Below are 12,224 nucleotides of genomic sequence, written 5' to 3'. Positions count from 1 at the left end.
CGAGCCGTTCCTCGTTTATTCGTCGCTACCTCTCTTGCCTGCGAACCACCCTGACGTTCGATCGTAAATTAATTGTATCGTACTAACGATTCGAGAGAATAGACGATACGTTTGAGCAACGGTGAATTAATTGAGTAATTATTCTGCGTAGGGGAAAATTGCGAAGGCTGTTGGGTCGTCGCGAATGCGAATGTTTTCGTGGCTTTTTCAGATTTTAATGCTCTTGTGATACTTTGAAGAAAGTTTGTGGGGTGTTGTGGAAATTGTTTTAAGCCTTTCGGTGCTGTCGATGTTTACAAGGCGGCTTGGAAAGTTGACCGCGTTATACTTTTGGAGATTTTTGGTGCACTTTAATTCTGTGACGTAAGGGTTACAATCTAGGCGAAGCACTGTATTTTTCACAAGCTTTACAATGCGAGCGCGTGTCGTCTTTCTCTCCCATCGAGCCGGACAATCCGCCCATCGGGGGAAACAAATGACGATCGAGCCTCGTTTTTGGCGCACGGTAATCCTCCCAACGCCATCCATTACCTGTTAGCCAATCAAGAGATAGCAGGAGGAATCATGCTCCTCGATCTTTACATACGGTTTTACCGCATGCTCCGCTACAATTACGCACTTTCGCTTTAATTTAATTAACCGAGTTTTAAATAAGAAATTTTTGCAGCTTTGGTTAACACATTAACGCTCATGTCTTACACGTGCACAATTTTGTTTAATTATTTTCTTTCACTTTCCATACTGCGCTATCCTTTCTGTTCTACGGCGAGAATGCAAGTTACGGCATTGTAAATAAGTGGGAAGCCTGTTTCTATTGTACGTGCCTAGGGAATAATGAAAAATAAATGAAATTGAAATTGTTTTTGGCATATCACGTTGAGAAAAATGTGAGCCTCCAATGTGTTTCTTTTTTTCGCAATAAACGTGAGAACGACTTAACCCTTCGTGTATCCCTTGTTTTAAAAATGATCACACCCGAGGTAATTGTTAAAAAAATACGTGAGAAATGTAAACTTCTTTTGCCGTAATTCATAATTTTGTTAGACTGGCAAAGGGTTGAAACACACCGAAGCCTTCTTCTAAACAAAATACTCTCGAGAATTTGAAACGAATTCTATACGGTAATTGTCAGGGCGAGCAAGTCGTCCAGGATATTTCGAAGGAAGATGAAAAAGAGGGAGAGAGAGAGAGAAAGAGGTAGCTCTCGAAGGAATTGTTTTTATTACCATTTTATTGAATTCCCCTTTGACGAGTGGGAGAACCCACCACAAAGGAAGCGAGCGTTTCGATCATCGAATCGTGAACACTGTGGCGTGGTTACCAGGACGGCTAGTCTCACGGGGCTTCCATCACCGATACGCCATTGTTGAAGGGACCGAAACGTTCACCTTCCCAAATCGTACTTTCCTCTATCGCGACTCACCGGCGAACCGTGATCCTTACTCATCCACGCTAAAGGCTCGAGGAAAATGGTCAGCCGTACCTCTTATCCCTTAAACAGATATGCTATAAGCGTAGGAGCCAACAGAAAAATGTTGAGTACTTAGCAAGCCGAGACTTTGTGCACTACGTCAACTACCCCGTCTCTATTTTCGCTGGGAGGTTCCCTATTTGGGTACGGAGGCCCCGATACTAGATACAGTAGTGCACACTTAAGCGTCCGTCGCTATCCCCACCAATTCTTGGAAATGGGACTTCGGAGTGAGTTGGAGCGTGCCGTGTGAAACAAAGTACAGTGGTGCACGCATAAGCGTCCGCAATTTTTGCACACTTAAGCGTCCGTCGCTATCCCCACCAATTCTTGGAAATGGGACTTCGGAGTGAGTTCGAGCGTGCCGTGTGAAACAAAGTACAGTGGTGCACGCATAAACGTCCGCAATTTTTGCACACTTAAGCGTCCGAATTTTTGCACACTTAAGCGTCCGTCGCTATCCCCACCAATTCTTGGAAATGGGACTTCGGAGTGAGTTCGAGCGTGCCGTGTGAAACAGAGTACAGTGGTGCACGCATAAGCGTCCGCAATTTTTGCACACTTAAGCGTCCAAATTTTTGCACGCTTAAGCGTCCGTCGCTATCCCCACCAATTCTTGGAAATGGGACTTCGGAGTGAGTTCGAGCGTGCCGTGTGAAACAAAGTACAGTGGTGCACGCATAAACGTCCGCAATTTTTGCACACTTAAGCGTCCGAATTTTTGCACACTTAAGCGTCCGTCGCTATCCCCACCAATTCTTGGAAATGGGACTTCGGAGTGAGTTCGAGCGTGCCGTGTGAAACAGAGTACAGTGGTGCACGCATAAGCGTCCGCAATTTTTGCACACTTAAGCGTCCGAATTTTTGCACACTTAAGCGTCCGTCGCTATCCCCACCAATTCTTGGAAATGGGACTTCGGAGTGAGTTGGAGCATGCCGTGTGAAACAGAGTACAGTGGTGCACGCATAAGCGTCCCAAATTTTTGCACACTTAAGCGTCCGTCGCTATCCCCACCAATTCTTGGAAATGGGACTTCGGAGTGAGTTGGAGCATGCCGTGTGATAAGCGTCCGCATCGTTCTCAATCGTAACGTTGCCGACCTTCGATCTTGTGACTCTCGATCTTCGTATTAGCATACAGAAGATCTTCAATCTTCCATTGCAAAAATCTGATAAATAAACGTTAAAAGGTGGGCAAAAATTGCAGCAAAACCGCGAGAAGAAGTTGAATTCGATCTTCCAAGAACGCAAGAACCAATTTAATCTCGAAGAAACAGTTCCCTGTTGTTCTCGTCTGTGAACGTTACAAGAGGCTTCCCTTCGAACAGGCGCGCAACATTCAGATTTCAGAAAGTTAAAGTAATTTCGCGAAGCAGCTGGAGGACTGGATGTTCGCCGTTTCCGGTGTGTTTGAACACGCTGCTACGGGGCCGAAGGAGGGGAAGAAGTAACGCCTTGGCGCCAGCCGTTTCGTATATAGCCGCTGGATACGCTTTGCTCTCTCGCGGCTTATACGCCGAAGAAGCAGCAGCAGCACAAGGAACGGGGGAAGGGGTGAGGTCTGCAAGTTGGAAAACAGTTTCCGAAAGGATTCTCCGCGGTCCGAGAGTTTCAACAACTTCCAAGCAATTGTGCCCAACTCCTAATTGCTCCGCCCTCGAATTCCAGCTTTTACCCAGCTTAAAAGGTTTCTTCTCCCTTTTGGAAATTTAATCGAACCATTCGATCAACCCCTATACGATCGCACGTGCAACTCCACCGGCCACCGGATAAATATTCCACGCGATCTTCCCGAGTAGGAGGAAGAAGAAGAAAAAAGAGTGAAGATAAACGAGCGGAAGAAACGCGTAGGAAGAGAGGTATCGAGGCTTTTTACGAGTAAGCCCGCGTGCCACTTGCGACGGGTGGAAAAATGATTCGAGGCTTTGGTACTTGCGCGTTACCTATGCGCCACGATTTATCGATCACCGTGTACTGGGGAATAATTTTACACGGAGTCGCCCGGAACGATTCTGGTTCGCCGTTTACGCGGCGGAACGACGGCCTTTATTACTTGTCAATCGAGTACCGTGGAGACGCGAGGGGAAACAGTTGCTGGCTCGCCACGGAGAAGCTGCAATTGTAATCTTTATTACGCCACAAATCGAGCCGATAAAACGTTTTATTCGATATTGGACGCGGGCAACAGAAATGGATGGGTTCGGGTTCGATTTTCGTTGTAATAAAGTGGTTGAACGACAGGAGGTATGAGTACGTGGTATTTAGGAGGTTTAATTAGGTACTTGGATAGTTAGACTGGTTAGTCTACGTACTTGCGATCGTGGAAGTGAAGCGTCGCTGGTTCGAGTACCGAGAAAAGATGGGTGACCGTGTTTTCTTCGTTTGTTTCTGCTTTACCCGAGACTTTTTTAAGTAAACAGAAATTGTTCTTCCACCTTTCTCAAAGGAATGAATGCGTTTCTGTTGTATTATTCCATTTACAAACGGTAATACTGTAATTTTATAGATGAGGCGTGTGTTGCATACAAAATCAACCTTCCAGCAATGTAATCGAACCAATATCAATTCTCGTCGTTGTCCCGTATTTCCTCGCATTGAAATACTACAAAACACCGCACAGGAGCCGTGTTTGTTGCATTATAACATTCCAAAGCCACGTCATGTATGGTTGAAACGGCGTGTTTAAAATGAACTGGAATCGGAAATAAAGTGGGGAGAGAGAAGTGATTGGTTTCCCGACGCACATGCTTACGGTGTGTTGAACGTTTGAACGAACATAAATAGTTGATAAGCGCGCGGTTTAATTAATCAGCCCCCGCTGAAAAGTGCATCGCGTTTAGTGAACGAAAACGAGGAGAGAAGAGGAGGGAGAACGCGTGTTCAACGGCGGGCGCTTTCACTGCACCGCCACTGTAACTAATTAGCCACGGTAGCGGTTAGGTTTCACGATGCGCCTAATGCGTTTACGTGCAACCTCTCTCTCTTTCTCTGTGCCTATAGCTTGCGCATAACCAGCCAGTTGCTTCAGAATTCGACTGCCTTCGTTCTCTCAACCGGGGAAAACGGTTAATTGCACACTTGGCGAGCCACGAAGATGCGACCACCTTTCCGCTGAAATACGAGCAATTCGTCTCGAGGTTGCAGAAATACCATGGAGCTAATCTCTCGAAATACAGAGTGCGATGAATATTTCCAAATCTTCAGAAAACACCAGAAAAAATGATGGGAAGTTGCGCGAGCTCAAGTACCGTTCGCGTTAAATCTCGCAATGCATTTAGGGGATGCACGGAGGTATTGAAAGACTGTTGCAACCCTTTAAACGGTTGAAAGGGTTGCGGGGAAGCCACGCGTGTTCCTAAACCCGTCTGGACAAGAAGAAGAGAAAGAGTCTGCGGCGGTGGTGGTGTGTGCGTGGTAAGGTTGGCAACGAATTTCGCTAGGAAGTCGCGCAGGACGATGAAAGGCGAGTCTCAAAGGCGATAAATCCCCGGGCTAGACGGCGTGGTGGCTGTGCCTCGAACCGATCGTTAATCGATTTCCGTTCTGCCCGCGCCCGCTTCCATTATTAATCTCGTCTCCGCCTTACGCCGATAAATCGTTTTCTACTCGTTACGTTTGAGCACCTTTTTAATACGCTTCGTCGGCGACTTCCTCGACCTCGACCCTCTTTTCCCCGGAATCGTTCGATTATTCTCCATCTAACTCTCTCCATCCCTGCGTTTACCATTCTCTCTTTCCTTGTCTGGTTGAAGAAAAAGGTTTCACTTAACTTCTCCTTCGTCTGCCAGTTGTTTTCTCCGCTTGTTTCATCGGTTTCCACCGTTCGCCGTTCCTCCCGATTTAACCTTGCCCCCGCTTCGCCGCGGTTCTCGTTAAACGTCGCGATTAAAAGGAAGAAGAAGAAGAAGAAGAAATCGGCCAACGGAAGAAGAGGAGAGATCTCTCTCTCCGGTCGGTTCGCAATTACAGCCATCGTCGACTCGTTCCCCGGAAACTCGAGATACCGCGGAACGAAACGACGTTACAACGGTATCTGGTGGAAAAAATAATACAATCTTGGAACGAGCCGCACGTTAAATCGACGGAAATTTCTCCGAGAGTCTCCGGAGTCGTTTAACCGGAAGATTAGGTCCACTTGGAAGATTCCCCTTTCGCCTACTTATCTCTCCTCCCTGATAGCCACCGCGAAATTCTCATACTTTGGCCAATTTAGTTTTCGAAAATTAAGGAAAGAGAACCTAGAGTAAATTCCACTGTCAGATCTGTTTACCCCCTAATGAGTTACGATAGGATTTTTCCGAGGTAAACTGAACGGCTGGCCCGCAAGTAGCCAGGCTTCGAAAGGATGATAAATAGGAGCGTTTCTGGGTCGCTTCGGGGCCGGATGTTAGGCTGCTGACATTTCTAACGCGATTAAACGCGTTACGAGCGCCGCTCGTAAATAAGGAAACTTAACCACCGCGCCGGCCTCGATGTTCTCTGTGGTACCCGGAGCTTTGTTTCAGGAGCTCATTCAACGTAATGGGCATTCCGTTCCTCGTTACAATAACTGAACAATTTCGAATAAACACACGAGCATATTTTATAGAAACCACTCTACGAGCCAGAAGATTGGTTACTTTATGGCGGTGAAACCAATCGCACGATTCGTTCCATTTCCAACCGCTAATTTGCTAAATGTAGTTAAGTTCGAGAGTAAAGAAGAAGCACGATCGCGTCGTTGCGTTCTCGCTTCGATACGTAATCGCTAAGGTATCGAGAACAGAAAGGGAAGCCTTGAAAAGAAGCAGAGAAACACCGAATTTATCGAAACTGTTTCACAGCGTCGATGCACCTTGTAAACCCACACAATTTGCCACGTTGAAATTCCTCGGCTCGTAAAATGTCGAAGCGTTTTTCCAAGTAGAAACTCCTGCAAGGTTAAATTAGACACTGTTCAGCATCAGGTGACGCGAAAGGATAAATATACGTTACTTGGAAAGACGCGGTGCTACCTGTACGATTTTCACGCTCGATCACTCGTCAGAGTGGCACGTGTACAGCTCTAAATGCATGCATTATTTCACGGGAGTGTGACACCTGGCATTTCAGCCCACGTTCGATGCTCTTTGCACGGACAATCATTGACGGCTCCGTCCTTTTCCCCGAAATAAACGCGTCCCTCCGCCCGTGAAACTCCCTGACCCACGAGCGAGGAAAAAGAAGAGGAAAAGTGCACACTTTTTTTTCTTTGGGAAAGGTCTGTGAAGTCAACGATACGTGAACGATTCAGCTGTGATAATCGTCCTGCGTCGATACACACAGGTCGCAGCTCTATTTTTCCCACCCTGGTGGAAAGTTTTTGGGCGAGAAGAGGTGAAAAAGCGAGGTGACAGGCTCGTTGGGAATCGATATCGAAGGACTTGTAATATCGGATAGAAACACAGGGAAATTGAATCTGACCGAAAACTGGCGGTATCGGATTTGTCGCGAGGGCGAGGTTTCCGCGGGATAAGAAGCTTCTGTAACGGAATATTATTCCGCTCGGAGACCCCTGGATCCTTCGTATGCGAAGGGAACGCCGAGGAAAAGCGCGAACTCCGGGAAATCCCTGGCGAAAAATAACCACCGACAAAAGCGGGGCGTGTCTGTCAGTCGCTGCGAGGCCTTGACATGACTACAGCAAACTTTGTTTCGTTGTTTTCTTCTCTCTCTCCGCGATATTTCACAGTTTCATCGCGAACCCGTGTATCTGCTTCGAATCGAACACTTTTCCTTTCTTTTTTTAGGATTGTTTTATAAAGTGCAATAAATCCTTGTATACACGTACGTTGCTTCGAGAATAACCCCTGTGTCTTGCATGCCCTATATTCGTTGGTGTATGAAGGTTTGCTCGGTTGCGGGGATATTTTAAAATGCTCGTAACTGAAAAACGAAGCCTCGAACGCGACTTTTTTATTCTTCCTTTTCGACTTGTATCGACTTCTAGAATCACCTCTGAAATTTTCTGCCAACAATTCGTGAAAATTTTGTACGCGTGTAGTGATTTTTCGAAGGTTGTTCGAAGAGATTTTGCTGGAAGAGAGAGGAAGTATATCGCGAGACGATTTAAATGCAATTTCTCGAGGTGGTGGAAAAAGGCTGTAGACGACGTAAAATCGATGATCCGGCACGTAACGGGACGCGTGTCCTTAACCGTCCTGCTATGGTGACAAGTTAACAAGAAAAATGTTGCCCGTTAAACAAAGCAAAACCCCTCTTGGATTGAATAACCAACTGTGAGGCAGGGATAAGAAGGAGGAGGAAGTGGATACGTAGGGATAAAAGTGGCGAGAAATTGGTGGCTCGTGACCCTGGCTGAATTTCGAGGATGAACGAAGGGTCTTCGACGATAGGTCAAGAGGAATAGCGAGTCACGCTTGGTGAAATCCTACGAGTATAACATTGGGTCTCGTCCACGAGAATTACCCCTGGGGAGCTGGCAAACTTCTTGTCGATACTTCCTCGAAAAGTGGTTGCCGGGAAGAGAGGCGCCGACGTTTCCTCGTGGATGAAGATGGACCAAACTGTCGGCAGTAACTTTCTTCAGATCTTACGATAATTAATTTCTTTACAGAGCGATGTTTATACAGAATTTCTCGAAGATTCGACGAACCCTTTGAAGCAGACTGACCTACAGTATAGTCCAGCTATTCTGTTACAAACTAAAATAATCTGTTCTGTGGTTCGCGTGTCTCCTTGTGCAGTTGTTTGTCCGGTAAACAAGGTCCCCATCGATTATCCAAGATTTACGTAAAGCAGTAGACTCGAAGGTAGACTTCGTCCTCTAGACACGTTCAAGGAAACTCTCGTCCTTGTCACACCCTACAATCTTCCCTCGTTTTTCTCTATTTTCACTCGTCGAAAAAAAGAACGAAAGCTCGGGCGAAATGGACGATAGCTCCGTAGAAATCAGGAAAAGCACGTAGTAACGCGTAAGAAGAGTAGACACACGTGAAAGTAGGAAGCCTCGTTTGGCTGTGTTCTGGGAAACGTCGAAGAAAAAGTGACCATAAAGCCGCGAGTTTATACAACTTTTGTTTTCGTGCTTCGTCTCTGGAACGACTGTTGGTCGTGGCACAAACCTAGCCCGGAGACTTTCGAACGTGTTATTAGAGGCTGTAAATATTTTTACAATCCACTGGACTCGGTAAACTTTTCCAATGGGCTGTAGCGATCGTCCGTGTGAAAGAGATACGATAGGGATGGGAGAGAGAGAGATCGTTCCCCTCTCGAACCATTCGAACCGTTGCCATTAAGGCTCGCGACGCGCAGCCTCGCAATATCTTTCGAAACTTGGGACATTTCACGACGATACCGAGGAAGAGTTCAAATTGAATCGCCTATCTTGCCGTCGTTTATCTTAGAATTTTCAAATAGTTTTCGACCAAGGTAAACTTACTCGAATCTCATTTTTCCCATCGATTCCACAATTTTTCTATGGATTTTCAATCTATTTTATCTGAAAGTATTGGATTCTTGGGAAAGTTTATAGCGAAATTTGGGAGGAATTGGAACGGTCGTGTCTCTATTTCTAATTGAGATAAGAGATAAATTTAAATGGGGGTTTTATTCGTTACTTTACGAGGAATCCAACGCACCCTCGATTATTCGCCACGGTGACGAATTTTTCGTGGCAACGCTCCGCTGCAGAAAATGTAGTACGTGTAGAAATTAATTTTCTGCCTTTTTCACAAAGTCTCGACGACGTTATCCACTAAAAATCGCTATAGTTTTCAGAGAAGAAATTCGTTAGTGTAGGGCGTCTAGGAAAATAACGTATTCTTCCGTATCACTTCCGACTGTCCCGTCCTCGGCCCGAGCCGTCACTCTTTTATTATTGTTTTACACATATCACATACATTCTAGTTCGGCCCAGCCAGACGGCGAAGCCGTCGCCGCGCTCAGTGATTCCCTGGGCGAACATACGCGGATCGGTCGCGATAGCGATGAAACGATGCGGAAATAAACGCGGATCGGTTGCGATAGCGATGTGACAACACCGACCGGGTCCTTGGCCTCTGCCCGTGCCAAAGTGCACCTGTACCTGTGAGAAGATCCGTCCCGAAGACGGTGAAGCGAGCATCTCGAAGCCACGCCCAGCGCGCTCGGTGGGGGTGACTCCGCCCCTTTGGGTCTTTCCCTGGGCCTGTTCGAGTAGGGGAGGACAGGGATCGGCAGGGCGACGCGTCCGAGTACTTTCTGACATACCTTACATTAGTTATGTAAGACTAAGGAAACACAGGCGCTTAAAATAACTGATTTAAAATAACGTCGGTTTGCTCCTCGGTGACTGTTTGCGATATTGTGTGGGCCGCTGCCCTTTTTCCGTTTTTATACGGTTTTTCAGCCGTTGGGACCGTGCAAGCTTTGGGGTGGAGGTGCAGCCTGCGCTCATCCTTGTCTAAGGCCCACTGTGGCTTGGGTCGTTGTCTATGCGCGTCGCATGAAAAATCTAGAAAGGTGATCCGAAAGGATGAACGTTACTTTGAACAGAATTTTCCGCCAATAAAATTGAAACTTGAGAAAAACGCCCGAAATTAATTTGTACACCTACCAACGAATAAAACATTTACCTCTGTCTCACTTCAATAAGAAACACAGATAGGAAAGCTCGAAATTTCCACAGAAACTTTCACCCAGCCGCTCTCAATCGCCGTTATTTTCGTTACACCTTCGGCATCGCCTTCCACGCGGGCTGGCAAGTGTACAAAATATCTGGAAAGGGAGAGACCGCGTTGGGAAAAGTAACATTGCTCGACGTAACGCGTCGCGACGTTCAGATCGATACGACAATCTTTCCGAGCCCTAGTGCATTCTAACCGATGATAAATGCGTTCGCGCACAGCACACACACGCACGTACGGTGCTCGTATTTCGGGAGGAGATGAGTTCGGATGCATCGCGGGGCTTGCGTATTGAATTAAGGGGATGAACGGTGTGTGGAACAGACGGAGAGACGGGAGAGAAAAAAGGGAGAAAACCAGGAGAGAAGAAGAGGAGAGAAGAAAGAAGACCATTGGAATTCAATGGTCGCGCGCGGATTTTGTTCATCCGGTGGACGTAGCTCACGAGAAGAGGGAGAGACGGAATATTTACAGCGCTCGTAAAACGTCCCTAGGTACGAATAACTTGCACAGCTCTGCCTCGCTGCTAAACTCTACCAAATTCAACGATTGTACGGTATCGTTTAGGAAGCGTGAATTATAGTACAGTAGTTAACGTAGGGCGGGTTAAGTGTTAGCTATCGTTGGATCGCCGATAGAAGCGACGTTTAACGGGGAGAGCCAAAAATTTGGGTGGAAATTCGAGAAACTTTTTCAATTGTTTTCTGAAGAAAGTACCGGTAGAAGTCGAACGAAGCTTGTCTTAGACAATGATAGAGTGTGAGAGGGCTGTGATGCCTGGTTTTGCCTGAATTTCTCAAGAGTGAGGCCAGGTATTGGGGTGGCATTTAAATCGGAGCAATCAAAGATCGGCGTTTCGTGGACGAGAAACTTGTTAAAAGTGGCAAAACGTGACGTATAGGCGACAATACAGAGAATGACTCGAAGATGGAAAAATAGGGCTGTTTAAGCCAGGAAGACAGGAATTGTGAGTACGCGGTCTTTAAGAAGCTCTATCGCGGTACTTCGACATCGAAACGGATTAAACAGCGAAGCATCAGCTTCTCTCTCAGCTCCTCGTCTCCACAGCTTCTTTGACCCTAGCCTAATAGTTTCCCCTGCGTTCCAAGGCGCACACAGTTCTCTAAATTAGCTTCGCTAACGAGTTCCCTAAGAGGCCCACGACGAAAACGCACTTCTCTCTCCTTCTTCGCTCTCACACCTCCTATCACCACCATACAGCCGCATTTCTATGTAAATATAACCCCGTAGTACTCGTACACTGCTCGTTAAGTCTCGCGGTTCGTGTTACAGAACACGATACACCTTACGTACCCTTTTCACCCTACAGATGTGACAATATTTCTTCACCGTGTACACGCGTCAAAAGTGTCACAGTCGACTAAGCAAACAGTGTATTAAAGAATAAGAAACAAAAGTTTCATTTTTGCCTCGGTGTATTTCCCCTCTATTTCTATTCTACTCTCTCTCGCCTTTCTACTTTCTTTCTATTCATTTCTACGACACGCGTGAGGCGACGTCATCGTAGAGAACAGAACGGAAGGAAAGAGGAAATGGTAAAGACAGGAATGTATACAGGGTGTCCCGTAACTCCTCGAAAACCCGGAAATGGGGGGTTGCTGGGGTGACTCTGAACAACTTTTTCCTTTACCAAAATGTTGCTTGAAGCTTCATTTTTGAATTATTAACGAAAAACACTGGCCAATCAGAGCGCGCGTAGAGCCCGCGCTCAGGGACGAAGAACAGAGGCTCACCCGCGCGCGATCGAACAAATGCGTACGCGTGACTTCTCGGTTATCGATCGCTGTCAAAAAATTTGACTTTGCACCACTATTTTTATAAGGCTTAGAGAAATGATTTTTTGCCGTCATTCCGACGTTTGTATAAATTTTTGAAAAAACTGCAATTAGTCGGAATCGCGTGCGAATGAGCCTTTGTTCTCCGTCCCTGAGCGCGGGCTCTACGCGCGCTCCGATTAGCCAGTGTTTTTCGTTAATAATTCAAAAATGAAGCTTCAAACAACATTTTGGTAAAGGAAACAGTTGTTCAGAGTCACCCCAGCAACCCCCCATTTCCGGGTGTTCGAGGAGTTACGGGACACCCTGTAT

The 12,224-nt window shown here is 46.5% G+C and overlaps 1 protein-coding gene across 4 annotated transcripts in view; it reads left to right on the top strand.

Moving 5' to 3' along the window:
* The window catches only part of LOC108575426 (sodium/calcium exchanger 3), a 163,040-nt gene that overhangs the window by 82,888 nt on the left and 67,928 nt on the right, over positions 1-12,224 (top strand). The window contains exon 4 of one of the 4 annotated variants that reach the window (XM_017938213.1): positions 8,998-9,011. The exons of the other annotated variants lie outside the window; for them this stretch is intronic. Coding sequence (XP_017793702.1) covers positions 8,998-9,011 — 14 coding nt within the window. The remainder of the gene's footprint in view (positions 1-8,997; positions 9,012-12,224) is intronic. 4 annotated transcript variants of the gene reach the window in all.

This window comes from Habropoda laboriosa, unplaced genomic scaffold (genome assembly GCF_001263275.1).
Source record: "Habropoda laboriosa isolate 0110345459 unplaced genomic scaffold, ASM126327v1 scaffold297, whole genome shotgun sequence".
Lineage (NCBI taxonomy): Eukaryota > Metazoa > Arthropoda > Insecta > Hymenoptera > Apidae > Habropoda > Habropoda laboriosa.
This window is presented reverse-complemented; position numbering and strand designations above follow the sequence as displayed.